The 20,826-nt window shown below is 37.8% G+C and overlaps 1 protein-coding gene across 1 annotated transcript in view; it reads right to left on the reverse strand.

Moving 5' to 3' along the window:
• Nucleotides 1-20,826, reverse strand: part of dennd1b (DENN/MADD domain containing 1B) — a 92,978-nt gene that overhangs the window by 6,299 nt on the left and 65,853 nt on the right. The window contains exons 13-19 of the mRNA XM_056236849.1: nt 18,271-18,396; nt 14,288-14,389; nt 9,318-9,408; nt 8,348-8,388; nt 7,405-7,443; nt 6,610-6,666; nt 4,888-4,974 (exon numbers count right to left, since the gene is read on the reverse strand). Of these exons, the coding sequence (XP_056092824.1) occupies nt 4,888-4,974; nt 6,610-6,666; nt 7,405-7,443; nt 8,348-8,388; nt 9,318-9,408; nt 14,288-14,389; nt 18,271-18,396 (543 nt within the window). The remainder of the gene's footprint in view (nt 1-4,887; nt 4,975-6,609; nt 6,667-7,404; nt 7,444-8,347; nt 8,389-9,317; nt 9,409-14,287; nt 14,390-18,270; nt 18,397-20,826) is intronic.

Below are 20,826 nucleotides of genomic sequence, written 5' to 3' on the forward strand. Positions count from 1 at the left end.
TGCTTAGGGCGGTATGCAAATGAAGGTGGAAGCCCACAAGCCGGAGCAGGAAGTGTGTATGAATTATACACAACGTGAACAGAGCTTTTTGGACTCTTTAATATGCAGCGCTGCTGAACTGGCCACGGCTATAGGGGATCCATCTGCCGGCTTCATCCAGAGAGCGTGTGTGTGTGGAGTCATTCCCCAGAGGCTGTGTGCCACTCAGAGGAGGCAGCCGCAACACACACACACACACACACACACACACACACACACACACCCATAGCTTCAGTCGGCAGGAATAAGCAGGAGATAGAGATCAGCTCCACTCTGCCCCAGGCCCTGCTACTGACACCCAGTCTGGCTTTCACAGGCCCTCAGGCTCGACCTGAAACCAGCCCCTTATACTGTACGCCACATGGATTCGGCGCAGTGAGCCAGAGTCACAAAACACAGCTCAACTTTTCTCTGAGTGCAGCAAGTGTTCTTATAACATTTGTGAAACTCCACTGGACTTATAACACAAAAAGAATCAAAACATAGTATTTTATATATATATTTGCTTGTTTATTTGTAGCTTATTGCTATTTTAGATATATATTGTGTATATGGGTGTTTATTTATAGCTTTTTGTTATTTTAGATATATTTTGTGTATATGGGTGTTTATTTATAGCTTTTAGTTATTTTAGATATATATTGTGTATATGGGTGTTTATTTATAGCTTTTTGTTACTTTAGATATATTTTGTGTATATGGGTGTTTATTTATAGCTTTTTGTTATTTATTGTGTATATGGGTGTTTATTTATAGCTTTTTGTTATTAATTATAAAATAATGACATTTGACATATTTTATAATAATAAGATATATACAGTATATATATATATCTATATAATTTATTTTTATATCACATTTTAATTAATTATTTTTGCATTAGTATTAATATATTATGTTTATGTTTAATTTTAATGTTCAACAAGTATAATTACAATGACTTTGTTGTTCAATTATTAAATTAATATTTTTTTCATGTTCATAATCCTTCATCAAAAGAAATATATACCTACATATTAGATTCTGATTGGTTGATTGATTGTGCAGTCTGCACTCTACCACTAAACTGTTTTTGTTTTCCCATAAAGCTGAGCTGATTTCATGTCTCTCGTGTAACTCGCTCTCTTTCTTCCCACATGATAAAATTAATCCAACCTAAATCAATATTTCATATCCATTTATTTATTTATAATGTAAAGTCAGCATCGTGCATCGGGTTCCTGATCACCCTGTTTATTTCGGCTCCTAAAAAAATGACACTTAAATACATAAAAAAAAAAAAAAAATTCAAACAAATTTATTCAACAGATAACTAAATGTATACTGGAAATGTTTTGGTTACACTTGGTAACACTTTATTTTAAACGTTACATGTTACTTGTTACACGTTACATGTAGTTATTACTGTAGTAATAACTATAAATTATACACACTTAAATGCAACTAACCCCAAACCAACCCCTAATCCTACCCTAACCCTAACCCAGTAAGTATGTAGTTAATTATTATTATTCAGTACTTAAATGTATAACTACACTCTAACAAAGACACCTTAAAATAAAGTGTAACCCTTTATTTTAGGCTGTATGTGTTACAGTGTAATTATGCATTTAAGTACTGAGTAATATTAATTAACTACATGTAATTACTATAGGATTAGGGCGTGGTTAAGGTTAGTTGCATGTAATTATGCACAATTTATAGTAATTACTATAGTAATTACATGTAACGAGTAACAAAAACATTTTATTATATTAGATTAGAAAATTGTATTATATAAAAAACGCAAAATAGAAGCATTTCCACTGGTGGTCTTAGACTTTTGGACACTACCACGGTTTATCAGATATTGCAGGTCTCTCATTACACTGCAGCATTTCTCCCATTTTAATGAACACCAGCAGAAGTGCATTGAAGAATAGAGCGTGTTGGCCTGCCGCTCAGACCCCGTCACCCTGTGCTCTTTTGTTCTCTGTTAGACGGTAACGATGACTGAGCGGCGCAGTGGATTGATTTGCTCATTGATCGCGTGGAGGGTCTTTGTGGCTCTGGTGCACGAGCAGGAGAACATGCGTATGTACTGTATGTGATGAATCTGAGAGCTCTGATAGAGGGTTCCTCGGGGACGGGCGAGTGGAGGGAGTCGGTCCGCCACCTTAAGAAAAGCCCTAATTGGAGGACCTCTGTCTTCACACCTTTTCACACCGCCTATTCCTTTCTCCCCACCTCTCCCCGACGACAAGGATGCAACTAATAACCGTGCTAATTAAGGGCTGGATGGAAAGTCACCGGTCACGATGGCATGCAGGCGGGGAAGGGATCAGGCCAGCCGTGGCTTTTGTCCAATGCCCTTCTGACACGGGACGCGGAGGTGTGAGCATGTAAGGGCAACAAGGGCTGGCTGTTCATGCCGGAAGTGAGATATTTTTTACAACTAATCCACACTTGCACCATTCAGCTCTGAATTTTTGATCAACATTCATGTTGCTGAGCTACAGTTGTTAAAGCCTCAATAGAGAGAGTGAATAACAGAGCAAAGGACACTCTCATGCTCATGAGTGTATGTCTGAATAGGCAATTTATAACTAGCATGTACATGCAATTTTTATTTTAAAAAAATCTATATGAAAAGTGAGTGCAGTCATGAAGAAATCAATGCTGGACACGTGTACACAGCTCTTTCATTTACACTCTGAAAATAAATAAATACACAAATAAACAAACAAATAAATAAATAAATAAATAAATTGGGGTCAGTCATTTTTTATATATATATATATACACACACTCACCTAAAGGATTATTAGGAACACCATACTAATACTGTGTTTGACCCCCTTTCGCTTCAGAACTGCCTTAATTCTACGTGGCATTGATTCAACAAGGTGCTGAAAGCATTCTTTAGAAATGTTGGCCCATACTGATAGGATAGCATCTTGCAGTTGATTGAGATTTGTGGGATGCACATCCAGGGCACGAAGCTCCCGTTCCACCACATCCCAAAGATGCTCTATTGGGTTGAGATCTGGTGACTGTGGGGGCCATTCTAGTACAGTGAACTCATTGTCATGTTCAAGAAACCAAGTTGAAATGATTCGAGCTTTGTGACATGGTGCATAATCCTGCTGGAAGTAGCCATCAGAGGATGGGTACATGGTGGCCATAAAGGGATGGACATGGTCAGAAACAATGCTCAGGTGGAACATGGCATTTAAACGATGCCCAATTGGCACTAAGGGGCCTAAAGTGTGCCAAGAAAACATCCCCAACACCATTACACCACCACCACCAGCCTGCACAGTGGTAACAAGGCATGATGGATCCATGTTCTCATTCTGTTTACGCCAAATTCTGACTCTACCATCTGAATGTCTCAACAGAAATCGAGACTCATCAGACCAGGCAACATTTTTCCAGTCTTCAACTGTCCAATTTTGGTGAGCTCTTGCAAATTGTAGCCTCTTTTTCCTATTTGTAGTGGAGATGAGTGGTACCCGGTGGGGTCTTCTGCTGTTGTAGCCCATCCGCCTCAAGGTTGTGCGTGTTGTGGCTTCACAAATGCTTTGCTGCATACCTCGGTTGTAACGAGTGGTTATTTCAGTCAAAGTTGCTTTTTCCCTTTTCACACCATTCTTTGTAAACCCTAGAAATGGTTGTGCGTGAAAATCCCAGTAACTGAGCAGATTGTGAAATACTCAGACCGGCCCGTCTGGCACCAACAACCATGCCACGCTCAAAATTGCTTAAATCACCTTTCTTTCCCATTCTGACATTCAGTTTGGAGTTCAGGAGATTGTCTTGACCAGGACCACACCCCTAAATGCATTGAAGCAACTGCCATGTGATTGGTTGATTAGATAATTGCATTAATGAGAAATTTAACAGGTGTTCCTAATAATCCTTTAGGTGAGTGTATATATATAATATGTTGCCGAATCATTGAAGCTGAAAATTCAGCTTTTCAAATCACAGGAATAAATTACATTTTACAATATATTAAAATATAAATAGTTATTTAAGTTCGATTCTAAATTGCAATAATATTTCACAATATTTCTGTTTTTTGGATCAAATAAATGCAGGCTTGGTGATCAGAAGAGACTTCTTCCAAAATAATTTTTTTTAATATATATATATATATGAGAGAGGGGGGGGGGGGGGGGGGGCTGCTTGAGGAGGAGGGCAGATCGATGCAGCAAGAGCATTATGGGAGTCCCTGGGTGCATGGCCTGATGGTTATGGGCGTCAGCGTGAGGGACAGAGTAAGAAGGCGCATGCGTATTTGACATTTTTGGAGATCAAAGCTGTGTTAGGGTGCAAGGAGAATAAAACCTCCAGCTACCATAAACTATACCAAGGAAAAAACTATACCTAGCAGCAAAAAACATAAATACCAATAGAGGATGGGAAAACGGTCATGAAACATGATAATGTGCTTTTATAAGTGGACGCCAGGGGGAAAAACACAAGAAAAGTGTTTTTACCTTACAAAATTAGAGATGCATCAAAACAGCCTTATTGCCAGTCCAAAATCTGGTTTTGTGAAACCACCGCGGCCTATTTGGGTTGGAAATGGAGGCAGGCCAGTGAATGATATGAATCCAGGCCACCTCCTGCGTCTATGGGAGGCTCACCGCTTCCCTGCCTGGGCTTGGCAACACATCACTGAATCGCACACGCAAGACACACACTACACACGGCCGCTTTAGCCACAGCTGTCAATCAAGCCGCCCCACGTCGGTTCGGACTTACTGGTGTGCAAATGGCCGCTTCTTTCAGGAGACGGACTGTCCGTGAACCCCTTTTCCCTCTGTGTGCAAGTGTGTGAAAGAGTGTGTACGTGCTCACCGCTCTCCTCTGTAGTCTCCTGGGTGAGAGGCTTTTAGTGCTGGTGGGAGAACCTTCACAGTACAGGCTTTCCTCCTCTTCAGCATCCTGCCGAGCAGCAAAAAAAAAGAAAAAAGAGGGAAACTGACAAATCATGTACAATACTTGCATAATATATACCCAGTTTTGAATGTACTTCAAAATATCTAATTTTATGTAAAAAAAATAAAAAGTAATTTCCTAAGATACAGTCAGATTTGCCATTGCTCTGCAAAATTTTGCAGGCGAAACCTAATCATTTAAAAAGGTAAAGGTAATTTAGGCAATCGGAGCGTTCACTGCTTGGTTCAAAAATTACTTCTGTGCAAACACTGTGTTTAATGCATCGCTACACTATTGACAATCGGCGAAATTTCGACGAAATTTTCCTGATGTCATTTGACTTTTCCTCCTTTTCAGATTCCTGGCGAAAAGCAAAACAAGAGAGGGAAACTGAGAAATGTGTTGCTCCGCAAAATTTTGCAGGTAAAATCCATTCAATAGGAATTTACGCATTGAGAATTTTGCAGTCATTTTCAAAGACACAGTCACATTTGCCATTGCTCTGCTAAAATTTGCAGGCGAAATCTACAAATTCAATAGGAATTTAGGCAATCGGAGTGAGAGCAAAGGAGTTCCCTATGCAGATTTCACTCGTGTTCAAATAGTTTTTACTTAAATTCACGGTTTAAAATGGACTTTTGTGTAAACACTGTGCTTAATGTATCGCTACACTACTGACAATGAGACTTTTTTGCAAGTGAAATTTCATCTAAATATTCCCTAATGTGATTCGACTTTTCCTCCTTTTCAGCGTCCTGGTGAAAAAGCAAAAAAAGAGAGGGAAATGCGTTGCTCTGCGAAATTTTGCAGGTGAAATCCATTCAATAGGAATTTGCGCATTGGGAATTTCACGTGAGCGAGGAGTTTTATTGAACCAGTGAACTTTCAGTGAAATTTTCCTAATGTGAAGGACCTTTCCCTCATCTTAAGCGTCCTGCCAAAAAGCAAACAAAAAAAAGAAAGAGGGAAACTGAGAAAGCACACAACCCTTTCATAATATGTACCCAGTTTGGCCAGTGTGAGTTATTGGAAACGTTATGCTACAAGCCCGTTTGAGTCTTGTACGGCAACAGACCGCATGATTATTTATACGAACGCGCACACACCCAATAACACTGACTCATTTGAGAAGCGTCTTGTTCAAATCTGTTTTGGTTTAGCTGAAGCAGAGCAGACAGCAGCAGCTAACATCCAGCGTATCAACTGTGAGAGGTCTCGTCTCCTCTGGGCTGCCTTTCCGAGCTCCTGGCCTGACAGTTCACGCCACAATTGCCTTATCAAAGACATCAGTGTTATGGAAACATACATCTCGTTACATTAGCTTTGAAGAAATCACTCGCTCACTGATGAAATATGCAAAAAGTATGAAAGGTGATGCTGGGGAGGGGGGGTTGACATGACAGCCTATCGCCAGAGGCGCACTTGTTAGAAATGTACACTCCCGAACAAAGCGCTAAGCAGGTTTCACAAGCCATTTAAAACTCTGAGCGCGAGCCATCCATCTTAAATAGTGTGAGTGCATGAGTCTTTATGAGTGTGAAGATGAGAGACGGTGAGCTGTTTTATTCAGAAAGCATTGTTAGGCTTTCGAATGCCCAAAAATGCACGGTTTTAATAAACAGAGAACTCTGAATAACTCACCTTTTGTGTAATCTTGCCCTTCATGTCGCGTATTTTCCGCTTTGCGTGATCTTTGGCCTTTCAAAAGAGAGAGAAAACTATAATCAATACCTGAACAACAAGATTTGGGGAAAACTAACTACAACCAACATTGAAATGTTGAAAAAGTGAGAGGTGAATCATATTAAAGGGATAGTTCATCAATATACTATTGAAAATGTTCCTTTTTTTCTTTCAAACTTTCTGAAAAATTCTGGTGGAAATGCTAATGTTACTGCACCTTTACATAGCAATGTTTGTACTTCTGCACAATAACTTCATCAATTAAAATTAAGTCTGCCATGTTCTTAACAATAGCATGTAAGAGTGTGGTGAATTACCAAATTCAGGCCATAAATCCAAGCCCACTTTTTGCACATGTTCTGCACAGATTTTGACAGATTTTGACAGACATGACAGATGTCAGACTCAAATTTCTAGTAACTAAAATACTGATTTATCAGGTTGAAAAGCATTTGCATAAACACAATGGAACACAAAAAAAGATATTTGAAGAACATCGGGAACCAAACAACATTGGTCACTACTGGCTATCACATACATCACGATACATGTTATAATATAAAACAAAATCTCTCTAATGTCCTACAGAAGAAAGTCATATAAGTTTGGACTGGAGCGACATGAGGGTGAACAAATGATGACAGAATTTTTTGGTGAACCTGTCACTCACCCTCAAGTTGCTCCAAAACTGTATGAGTTTCTTTGTTCTGTTGAACACAAAAGTTAAGAATTGCTTTTCTTGTGTGTTCTTACCATCTGAAGGTTTTTCACGACTGGTTTTGCCCTCTGCCGCTATGGAGAAGAGAACGTACGCATATTCAGAGAACGTGCCAGAATACATCTCGCATAAAATATACACACATTTACTGTCACAAATCATTAACGGCTGAATAAACACCTTGTTCCTTGTGTCAAAACCTTTGTTTTGCCCAAAAGCAATGAGTAGTAAACTATTGACCAGTTCTGTTCCATTTTTACAAGTCTGAAACCAGAGAGAGTGACGCTCTAGGAAGCTCTTATTGAAAGGTATGTTCTTGTCTGAATTTATCTCTCGTTCCCGGGTAACATCGGTCTTTACCAGATGAATGCTGCCAGGCTAACACGCTACACCTCTGAAATGCGTGGGATGCTGCCGAGTTTACATCCCAAAGCCTTGACCGACATGATGGCGCTGCGGCCCTTTCTTATGGATTTGTGTCAGTCAGAAGAGGTGAACTTTACACAAAACCTTTTGAAAAAGGCACTCCAGAGAACTAATTCGGCTCCGGCTGACGGATAGAAGGAGGGGGGGGAACGCAAAGAGACAGTCAAAAAGAAAACAGGCGCGAGAGACAGCGCGGAGAGAGGTGAGAGGAAGACAGCAGAGGGAAGGAGAGAAGAAAAGAGTGCTTTTCTTTTGTTCAATCTATCGAGTAATGGCTGTGTTTCCTGCCAGAAGTCTCGTGTCATCTCCGATGACTGGCTGTCACATCATATCAAGCCTGTCTCAACATCTTAACTGTCCCACGCCACAGTTTTCACCATCTTCCCTGGCATCGCATCTCCACTTTCATGCGATTCGCTCAACTGGATATGTTTCATCACCTCATAACCGACGGGAAATAATAAAGGCGCTCAGCTGCTTTGGGCTTAATTATTCAACCGAAATTAACATTAACATTATGTGCAGAAAAACGAATAATTGCCTGCTGCTTACCACCTTGGTGTGAATCCACTGTTGATAAGACCTTGAATTACCTAAGAAACAGGGAAGGAGTTTAGAGTGTTAATAATACTATTAGTACAAAATATTAGTTACCGAAAAATATTATAAGAAATTAGTCATTTTATTCATCAAGAATGCATTTAATTGATCAAAAGTGACAGTAAAAGGCATTTATAATGCTACAAAAGTTTACTATTTCCCAAAAATTTAAATAGAAATGAAAAAAAAACAGAAAAAAGTATCAGTTTCTACAAAATTATTGAGCAGCACAACTGTTTTCTACATTGATAATAAAACATGTTTCTTGAGCACCAATATATATTAGTGCTGTCAAAATGATTAATCGCACATAACATAAAAGTTTGTAAATATATAATGTGCATATATATATATATATATATATATATATATATATATATATATATATATATATATATATATATACTTTTACAGTCTATGATATATACATATACACATACAAACATTTGTTAGATGCGATTAATTTTGATATATATATATATATTTATTCACTCTTATTCAGAGCACCACAGATGATAAATGAGGTTTACAAGGAATTTGACAACTCTTAAACAAAAAAGAAAACAACTTGTTTTGATAAATAAGAAAATTCTGTCATCATTTAGTCACCCTTGTGTCATTCCAAACCTGCATGTCTTTTATAGAGTTTTTTTTTCCTTTTCTTTTCATTGTGCTTTAACAACTGGTCACTTCTGTTTCATTTGTATGGAAAAGAGCAGCATGAACCTTCTTCAAGGTTTCTGATTTTGTATTCCAAAGTCAGGAAATGAGTAAATAATGACAGAAATGTAATTTTGGAAGAGTTAAAAGTTACATTTCAAAATGCCTAATGTTGTTGTAGCTACTGTTTCCCAAGGGTAAAAGTAGTGCGAGTGTGTGTGAGCTGTTTTCACTCATTGAAAGATGGAGAGGTGGCACTCACTTCTACAGAAGCCCCCCTCTGTGATCTCCTCTTCATAGACGTCTGTAAAGCCCCTTCCTGCGTTTAATTTGGCCAGTCTGCCTTCAATGAACTGCCGCCATAAATTAAAGTATTACAGGTTATTAAGGAAGAAGGGGGATGGAGAACAACACCAAAACAATTCCATCTAGACTGCTCCAGACGTGGTCACTGTGTGTAATTTACATCAGGTGATGGATTAACATGGCAGAGGAGAATGTTGTGTGAGCAATGCCTTTTGGGAAGTTTAATTTCCTCTCTTGTCACGTAGAGGACATAAAAGGGATCTAATAAATATTCCCATTAAAACTAGGCCTATGACATTTAATTTTCAGAAGTATGAAAACAAACTTGATTTGAAAATATTTATACAAGTATAACGAACCAAAAAAAATAAAAATAATAATAGATAATTAGATATTAAAAATATTTTCTGAATATATAACATCACATCATATGGTCAAACTTCAGTCTAGGTTTTTGTTTTTATGTCAATGTCTTGGAAAGATTTAAAGATTGTTTTGGAAGGATGTGGAAACTTATACTGAAGATGTTTGATTAAAAATGTATTTTAAATATATAAAAGAAACTAACGTAATAAATATAATTCAGATAAATAATAAAGATGCTATGTAAAGGAATATAGATAAAACATATGTAAAGATATTAAAGCATTATATATAGTACAGTCAATAATTTTACTAGAAAAATACCTAATGCAAAATATAGGTTCTTGTGTAAACTATAATCTTATGTACAATTTGAATTTCTGTTCATATATATTTTTATTTTATGGTCTATAAACTCAAAGCTAAGAGATTAAGGAATATATAAATGTTCTGCAGTTTATGAAAGTTTATTTAGTCTTCTAACTTAAAGTTATTAAAGTTATAAATGTGACAATTTAACATCTACTAAAAGGTACTAGACAAATGCTTGTATTTATGCATCATTTTAAATATATACATTAGCATATGATATATTTAATTTATTTCATATAACGCATATAAAATATTCTTACCACTAATAAATCGGAGTGCTTTGAATCGCCAAGAAGAACACATTATTTTTAATGGGACCACTGAAGTAACAATGGGCCAGAACAGGTCTCAGGTGTCCCAGTAACAGGGTGAGGACATCTCTAGGGGTCAGCACCTTTCATTGGACTCTGCTACAGGGTAACTTCATTACAATCTCTTTAATGAGTGATGAGACCACTGGGTTCAGCCTCAGACACCCAATTAGAGCATGTGATCAGGTCAAATTAACACCTATCCAAAACTCTCATCCTTCAGTATCGTGTTAGAGACACACTCTCGTCCCATTAATTGGACACTGCTCCTACCTATCCGCTTGTTTAGTGGATATTTAAAGGCTGGTATCTAATAGAGCTGAACTCTAAACAAACATTTAAATCGTTTTTTATAATAAAAATGTCAATGCTTTTTTAATGATATATAATTATGTTTCTACTTCAATTCAGTTTTTGAAATATGGTGGCATAAAAACATGTTTTTATGATGGATTTATTCAAACACACATTAAATATTGAGATTGCACCAATGCAATTTTTTTCTATACATCCTAAACATTTGTTAACAACATGTATTCTTTACCTCAATGAGCTCATTGTGTCTGCCCTAAATTAATACACAGTTAAATGAATACATTGTTAGCTAACTGCGTGATTTGTATATGTACATTTCTGAAATATATAACTTGGACACAGTCACCTCTGATAACAGATCACTCTAAATTGTAATGTAGACACATGAATTTTCTGTAAAGCTGCTTTGAAACGATATGTATTGTGAAAAGCGCTATACAAATAAATGTGAATTGAATTTAAGAACAGGTTAAGCAAAACATGTAATAGATATGTAACAGTAATAGTGCATATATATATATATTCAGCACAATGCTTCTCTATAGAGTTAATTATTCTAGCTGACTAAAGAGGTTTTGGACATTAAATGGCTTTTCTGAGGTAAATGTTATGTGACATTGTTTACAAGCTGTTTTTTTTTTATGTCTTTCCGGGGTTGAAACACTGATTGAGCGATAACATGAGACATGATACATTTCGTTAAGTTGTATCGTATCTTTTAACATACCTTCTGATGTTCATTAATGTTTATGTCATGCTTTAACTAGTAGTAAATCCGATCTCTAATCTCCCTTTTATTGCTAAAGTCTTAGAACGGATTGTTGCAACACAATTGTTATCTCATCTATCTGTTAATGAACTCTTTGAGTCACTTCAATCTGGTTTCCGTAAAATGCATAGCACTGAGACAGCATTAGTTAAAGTCACAAATGATTTACTGATGGCTTCTGATTCTGGATGTTTATCAATACTGATCCTGCTTGATCTCAGCTCTGCTTTCGACACTATTGATCACTGTATTTTACTTTCCCGCCTGGAGTCTGTCTTTGGTGTATCTGACTCTGCTCTGAGCTGGTTTAGGTCTTATCTCTCAGATCGCAAACAATTTGTTGTGCTGGGTGGTTGTAGATCGGAGGATAGTATGGTAAAATATGGTGTACCTCAGGGTTCAATTTTAGGTCCTTTACTTTTTAGTCTATATATTTTTCCACTTGGCCAACTTTTGAGGTCTCTTGATCTCGATTTTCATTTATATGCTGATGACGCCCAGATATACATTCACTCAAAGCCTGATGTTAATGTCGCTGTTACTCACCTTTCTAACTGTATTGCAGAAATCAAAAATTGGATGTCTGTTAATTATCTATGTCTAAATAGCGATAAAACTGAAGTGATGCTTATTGGTTCGTCTCACCAGTTACGTAGTGTGAAATCTGTAGCTTTAAATGTGGACGGCTCTGATATACAGTTCAAATCTAAATTAAAAAACTTGGGAGTCATTTTTGATTCTAATTTAACATTTGACCTGTATGTACGTAATACTGTTAAAGTCTCATTTTTTCACCTTAGAAATATATCTAAATTGCGACCCATGCTGCCCTTCTCTGTAGCAGAAAAATTAATTAATACTCTGGTTTTTTCAAGGATTGATTATTGTAATGCCTTGTTGGCGGGAGCATCGAAATCTATTCTGCACAGACTTCAGTGGGTACAAAATTCTGCTGCACGTATTCTGACCAGGACCAGAAAAAGAGACCATATAAAACCTGTTTTAGAGACATTGCATTGGCTGCCTGTTAAATTTCGTGTTGATTTTAAAATTCTTATGTTGACCTACAAGGCGTTAAATGGACTTGCTCCGCAATATCTTTCTGATCTTTTAGTACCCTACGTTCCGACACGTAATCTTCGCTCAGCCGATGCTGGTCTTTTAGTTGTTCCGGTAACGCGCCTGAAAACTATGGGTGACAGGGCGTTTTCTTCGGTTGCCCCAAAGGTATGGAATTCACTGCCCTCACAAATTCGAAGTGCTCCATCTCTGAAATTGTTTAAGTCATCCCTTAAAACTTATTATTTTAAAGAAGCTTTTGGGTGAAACATGATTGTTGTGGTTCTCCATGTAATATATTTTATGGTTTTGTTTAATTTATGTTTTGTTTATTGATTTTAATTTTTTTAGATTTATAACATTGTTTGTATGCATGTACTGTAATAGTTTGTATGTCATGCTTATTTTATCTATTGTCTATGTTAAGCGCTCTGAGAATTAACTTTTAAAAGCGCTATACCAAATTAAAGTTATTATTATTATTATTATTATTATTAGTAAAGAGGAAGAGATGATCGGTTCATGAGCGCTTGAACTGAAGTGGCGGCAAAATCGTTTTTTATTGTTTGTCAAAAGTAACAAAGCTTATTATGATTTATTGGATAGCAGGTGCGCTAAAATTAATATTTAGTGAAGTTCATAGACTAAAAGATCGATTCTTGGAATTGAAGTTCTTCAAAATAAGAATCGATTGAAATCGAGAAATCTCCAGCACTAGTATCTAGGAACAAACACTTGATGATGGAGTTGGTGACACTTATTTTCTAAATTTCTTTATTTCATTATGCTATATTAACGGTGCACAAATGTTGCAAAACGCCATGTTAAGGGTAAATGCATTGTGAACTAGAATATATAACAATAGATTTGTTATCTTCACATTTAATTACGAGATGAACAAAAGGCATAATCTCTAGCTAGAAAAACGTTTCCAAGCAACTTAATTTGCTGAATGCAACTACGCCACATCAAAAAAAAAAAAAAAACGCTGCATCTGAAGGTGTCAAGGGGGTAGTGATGAGAGTCTGGAGGAAGAACCAGTTAACCGGACCCGTGCAGACAGGGAGATGGGGAGATGGCAGAGCGCTGCGAGCTCTCTCTCGTTGGCAGGGTGATCGTGAGTTAGCATCAGGCGCTGGAAGCCGTGTGGGGGGGGGGGGGGGAGTTAGGATACAGAAAGCAGGTCGCCGTTGACAGACTACCCCCGCAATCTCTTGGCAGCCAGCCTCTACTCGTTTCTAGGCAGGGCCGGCCTCCAAGCGGATGTGGTTCATGGTCAGAACGGGGCACTGTGGTGCTGGCCTTTTGCAGTACGGCCAAGTTGGAGATAAGGCCTCTCCCGGAGCTACTGCACGGGCGGGAGGTGGAGATGTCTTTGAACTGCTGGTCACTATCTGGGTTTTTGGAGAGAGCGTTATGTGGATGGCGCGTCAAGACGTAGATGTGATTAAATGCGCAACTGCTCGTTCCGGGTATAAATTAAGACTTTAGCGGAGGGGGAAGAAAAGAGGCTCGATATCAAGGCTATAAATAGAGCTGGAGGGAGCGATGGTTCAAGTGTAAGCAAGACAGTAATCCTCTTGGAGTTATTGTGCAATATGTTGCATGAGTATCTATATAAATATCATAAACTTGTCGACTAAATTAACAAATCAAGAACACTACAAATGTGTTTTTTATGTAATTTATGGTTGAGGCTTAAAACTGTGAAAATCTCCTCCATCGTTTCCACTTTACCTGCTTGAAGAGTTGCAGGTTCACGGCCATCTCAAGGAAACTTCTCATGGTGCTGGAGCGGTGTGCCACGAAGCTCTTCTCGCAGAAGGTGATTGGCTCTCCCTGGGGACAAGAAAGCCAGATTTAATGACTATAGACAGTCCGCTATTGGCTAAAACGCCTGCTAACTGTGCTGCTTCATCCGAGTCTCACAGACAGATGTTTTGTTTGACTGCGCTCACTTGTTTATCATCATCACCCGTTGCAATCAATTACATCATGTCACATGAACAGAATACAAAAAAAAAAGTTGCCTGAAGAGATCTAAGGCTTGTTGAGAGGATACACTTTGCCCGTATGTGTGAATTAGAAAAAGATTTGGAATTTTTTGGGGGCTTGTAGGGTTGAAAATAACATTTTTCTATGCAAATCGTTCGTAAAACCATCCCTACACAAATTGTATTGCATTGTTATGGTGGCTGAGAGAGCTCAACGCACTGCAACTGTAGAAAATACACGCAAATAAAATAAAAAACACCAGCAAATTAAGAAAACATCTTCATCACATGTGCTGTGTGTTGGGACGCGTTTTTGTATTTGGTTGAGTTGAGTATTTTCAGCACATTTCTGTATTTGTTTGCGTTGTGATTTTTTGCAGCGCCTTTCTGTATTTGGTTGCATTGTGTTTATTTGCGGCATGTTTCTGTATTTGGTTTCGTTGTGAGTATTTGCTGTGTGTTTATGTATTTGGTTGCATTGTGTGTATTTGCAGCAAGTTTCTGTATTTGGTTGCGTTGTGAGTATTTGCAGCACTTTTGTTGTCAAATTGATGAAAATGTTTTCTTAATTTCCTGGTGTTTTGTTTATTTACAGTGTGTTTTCTTCAGTTGCAGTACGGTGAGCTCTCTCGGCCTCCCTACATTGACGCACTGAATGAGATTATTTATATTAGAACTGTATAAAAAATAGGGGTGTGACGAGACGCTTATCTCACGAGACGAGACGAGACACGAGATTTGGTTCACGAGAACGAGACGAGACGAGATTTTTGCACAATTTTTCAGAAATCCTCAATGACAAAATTCATGACTGGAAAAATAGTATGCAGGTGCATTTTTCAATGTTTTAACTAATAATCTTCTAATGCATGTCATTTCAGGTCTACTTTATGAGTATGAATTATCAAATGCATTGAAAGAAAACAATATTCAAGCACTGTAAAAGGTTTTTATTGACTGGCTTTTCTTCTGTATGATTTCACATGAGTCTCTTCAGACCTTACTGTACATGTAAGAGCTTTCAGAACTTCTGATTGAGGCTGTGTGTGACCTCCTAACTGAACTCCTTTACATACATTTAACAGAGAAATAAAAACAGTATAAATAACAAAAATAAATAACAGTTTTCTCTTAGTCTTATTAAGTGCAAACAATAAGTGCAACCATAATCAAAGTTAGCACACAGACTCTTTATAATTGTTGTGAAATTGCTGTTTTATTTTGCACCGGCAGTTATAGGGTTAATGCAGTGAGTTCGGAAAAGGCCGGGTAGAGAGGCTGGTGCGTTTGTCTCTACAGCGTTCCAATTATAAGTTCAGAAACGGAGCCTCCCTTGTCTGTTGTCCTTTATACGTTACACAGTGCTCTCTCAATATTCGCAGTGCAAACAGAGACCATAGCCGCAAATAAACAGTCCAGAGATGGGTATTGGGAGACGGACTATTGTATGTATGCAGCCTAATTTGTGCGCAATGCACATCAGGGAGCTTGTGTTTTACTTTCACTTACAAAGTCGTGACCGCGCGTATAGGGAGCAGCGGTGCTGAGCGCGCATATTCTAGAAGATAAGACATTTATCAGACGTTTAGTCTGTTGCGCAACGAATCCTCCGCTCCGCCATCGTCACGTGATCAGTGAACTGGGATTCGTGCTGCACTGATTGCAACAGCAACTCGTGCTGGATGAGCAGAGCAGACTTTCACATTAGTTTATAATGGTTTTTATTTTTTTTTATAAAAATAACAAAACGATAGTTTAGGCGAATGTGAGTGTAGCGGTGAAATATTCATGGCGATATCGTGAGACAGCTTTTTCACTCGACAAGAAATCTCGTCATATTTAGTCTCGCGAGATCTCGTCACACCCCTAATAAAAAACAATTTTCACAGAAATTCGTTTTTTTTTTTTATCTGTTCACTGGTTGTAAAACTATTCTTATACAAATTACATTGAATGCAAATATTTATACATAGTAAACTATTCCTAAGCAAATTGTATCGCATTGTCCCACTGAATAGTATGCTATGCGACTATTTAAGAATGATTTTACGAACAATTTTCAGAGAAATTCATTCTGCTCGAGTTTCACGAACAAGGCTCAATAGCAAGAAAGGCTAGCATTTCAAGCAACCTTTCTTTTTTGTTCTTTAATTATAATCCAATTATAAATTTGTATAATTCATTTTCACAACAGCTAAGCGGCGTGGCTTAAAACCTGTCTGATCTGCGCATTTGTTAGCATCGTTCTTGGTGCTCGGGGGTCAATAACAAAAGAGACCTATGACGTATCACACTACAGTGACCTATATAAGTCCATGATTGCCGACTCTTGCATGGGAGCTAATTATGATTCCCTGCATTGTTTCATTTACAGCTCAGTTAGATGTCGGCACTATGTTAAGGCGCTGAAGGGAAAGCATATGGGCTCCATAAAGCAGAGCGGAACTTCACACAGATGATTCGTTGCAAATGGAGGAACCTCTTTAGAAATGTAGCACACAGAATATAAGCCATTATCGCAGAACATGACAGTAATCCTGGTGAAATACTGGATGTGTAAAATCAAATACCGCTATCACATTTCAGATACATGCAGGCTTTCTTCAAGAAGGAATGCTCTGAAATAATGCATAAATTACTGATTTTATAGTAAAATATTGCAACTAATGCAATGTTTTCAACTAAATAGCTCTGCAATGCTGTCATTTCAAAGACATAAGGGTGTTTTGTCTCTGTAATAACAAAGTGAAATATTAATCAAAATAAAGCAGCACAAAGGCTGATTTTCAATCGTTCGACTTCTCAGACTCTTAATGAGATGGGGCCGACTGTCAAAAAGAACGACCCATATTTGAGCTTGTGTTTTAAAGCAAATGCGAAGCAAATGAAAGTGGCGTGACTGAGGGCCTTCTATTTAAAAAAAGAAAGCATGAAAACAGTGGTAATTCCATGTAGATTTGCAGACAATGTGCTCAATTGAGGCAGCGCTTTGAAGGCTAAGAGTTTCACAGACTTGACTTCGAGCATATGTGTATTTTTTTCTAGCGGCGAAAAGACAGTTTGTGCACAACTGCTAAAACATCAATAATGTATCTTCGCTCTGTGGGTCTACAAAAACCAATTACTCTCTGCCTTGCCAACAAAGATGGCCACATTTGACAAACAGAGAGCACACTTTGTTTTCCTCAACGCCACTCACGTAACCGGGAGGCACATTTCAGGAGTTTAGAGGGTCTGAGAAGACCACGAAGGCCCTGAGACTTCAAAGAGACAGTCCAGGCTTTTTAACATCTGACATTTCGGCTATGCAGACAGGCCCACCTTTCCCTGCACCTGTTTTTCCCTTTCTTTCAGCCTTTCTTTCTCTTGAAATGGCTTTGACTGAAAAAATAAAAAATAGGCCACTTCTTAGGTTTAACTGAAACATTCTTAAAGTCTAGAAAAAAAATAATAATACTTTGGTAAAAAAAAAATATTTGAAAATAAAAAGTTGATAAACCCACATGTCATTTTTAGAGTCATTAAAACTTGTTGAAAATAGTATAAAAATTAAAAAAATGATAATTTAAAAAATGTGATCTTAGTCACTGACATTAGCAAAAATAAAAATGCATAAATATTTATAAACGCATACTTATAAAATAATTAAATTGGTGCATGGTGTTGATAAAGTGATGATAAGGTGATATTCCGTGCAGAGCTTTAAGAGAAGAGTGCTAGTCTTACAGGTTTATATCTCAGGGCGTCCCGATAGGAGCCAAACAACGCAGCCTGAGCATGCAGAAAGGCCCGAGCCACCCCACTGCCTGTAGCAGTCGACTGCTTTTTCAGCTTACTCTTCAAACTGGAGACCTAAAAGAGAGAAAGAGAGGGAGAGAGTTAAATTAACACCTCTGAAATAGGTGGAGGAACAGGCAAACCCATTCAGAGTGTGAAGTGTCACATTTACAGGTCACCCCCCGCCCTAAAAACCAAAGAAAGAAATAAAGAAAAGCCTTCTATCTCTCAAGAGCACCTGCTGCTCTGTTAATTGAAGCAATGGTGCCGTGTGCAGGGGTGGGGCCAGAGAGCAAAATGACTTTGGCAGAGAATCTTGGTCTCTCTTACCCTTCTTCTTTCTTACTAGCTACTTCCTAAATCTCTCGACATACATATACTTTCATTATATATTTACAATTATCTGCTACTGGTCTGCTTTTAGTTCCTTGTTGTCCAGTCTGATACTGGTGAAAATCAACTTTTGAATTAAATGTGTTCTTTTATTTTTGCGGGGCTTGAAAAAATGTAAAGGTGGAAGAAAATAGTGTCATTAAAAGAGTGAAATTCTTTTTAAAGAAGGAGATAGAAGTTTTGCTTTAAATAGAAATATGCGGTGTAACCACTGTTGGGGAAAGTTACTTTTAAAAGTACTGCGTTACTCCCTAAAAAAGTAACTATTGTGCTTCTCAGTTACTTTTTATGGAAAGTAATATTACGTTAATTTTGCGTTACCTTTCTTCACCTGTGCTGGTCTTGCTTGATGCTTTATTCTCAGCATCAATTCCCTTTATTCCCTGCTTGATTCTATTTTTATCATAGGTAAAGGCTCTTTCACACCTTATGTAAAATAAATAAGACTCCAGCTGAAGGAAATGCAAATTCATGCCATTCTGGATTGCAGAATTAGAGGACGCAGGAGAAGAAAGTTCAATACTCTTACATTAGCAAAAAATAATAATTAAGATTTAAACAAATATGATGTTTAACTAAACATTTTTGCTTATTGGTATCGTTGAATTGGATTATTGAAGGTCAGCAGCAAAGACATTGGTTAATAAAGTGAGATTAAATACATAAAGTAGTGTTGTCAAAAATATCGATATTTCGATAAATATCGATACTGAAATATCTGAACGGTACCAATACTAATTTCCCAAAGTATCGATACTAGCCGAGCGGTCACTTTCACTTCTCTCCAAAGGCGCGTTGACAAACACCACACGTGACGCACTCGTCTCATTCGCTCTGGTTAAATAGCAAAAGTGAAGTGAATGGAAAGATGGCGAGAACACCGCGATCGGGCATGTCGGAGAATAGCGCGCACACGCATAAAAAACACACCGCGAGCAGGCATGTCGGAGAATACACGGACACGCGATTCACACTGTGAGCGTGCTGCGGGCACCCAAAAGATTGTTTGACTATCAATAATCCCTAAAATCACTCATTTTTTAAAATTATTTTATAGGTGAAAACAGACTTAAAGACTCACTCCGATGAAAATAATGTTTTTCTAGGTGTTAACATGTTCTTGTGGCATTTTTCTGATGTTAGAGGACATACCTTGAGAAAAATAAGCTCAAAGTTGTATTTCTGAGTATTTCTACATTCAAATGGCTGTGATTCCTGTGAATCAGTAGCAGACGCTAAAATGCCGGCTAAAATAGACTGGAGTTGTGACGTAGTAACTCCACTGGGCGTCTCCACACGCAACGTCTTGGAGTGAAATAATGATCGGTGATCGGTGATAACTTTGATGAACTTCGGATAATAATAATTAACGTGTATATAATACTGTTGCCCCACCGGTATTGGGGGTGTAAGCTAGCGGGAGAGACAGAGACAGAGCTCTCAACGGCTCTCCGTGCCAACGGCTCCGCCCACAACGCAGAGGCGAATTGCTAATGAGCTACTGCCGCTCTGCTGAAGCGAAGTCCCAGAAAACGGCACAGGTTTTGTGATTTTGGCTAAAAATGGCATAATCATAATTTAAAGACCACTGGGAATGTTTAAAAATAGCTCAAAATATGATCGGAGTGGGACTTTAAGGAACAGGCTCCAGGGGTACCATTTAGCAGCATATATGCTCAGCATCAGGGGTGTTTGTTATTTGGACAGACCTGCCCCCACTGCTAAAAAAAATCCTAAAAGAAACACTGTAACTCTTCTCATTTTAACTTTTCTGAAACATTAACCAAGATGGCCTAGTATTATTGTTGATATGAGTCTGTGTTGTCTAGTATTTCACCGTTTTCTTAAAGTTAACATAATCTGACTGAGGAATCTTAGACAAGTAAATATTGTTTTGTGGTCAAATGTAAATTTACTTGTGCCTATTTAACTTTATTCAAAAATTATTATTTGATTCTGCAATTTTCCTTCATTAGCGATTATCATCAATTTGATTAAACAGATACTAATTAAACTAAACAGCTAGACAATGGCATCTCTGAATTCAATAATGAAATGCCTTTAACTGAAAATTGAATGTTTAATTGAATGGGGACAGGAAAAGTGTCAGTC

Source organism: Rhinichthys klamathensis, unplaced genomic scaffold (assembly GCF_029890125.1).
Source record: "Rhinichthys klamathensis goyatoka isolate OS25496 unplaced genomic scaffold, OSU_Roscu_1.1 h1tg000467l_1, whole genome shotgun sequence".
NCBI classification, from domain to species: domain Eukaryota; kingdom Metazoa; phylum Chordata; class Actinopteri; order Cypriniformes; family Leuciscidae; genus Rhinichthys; species Rhinichthys klamathensis.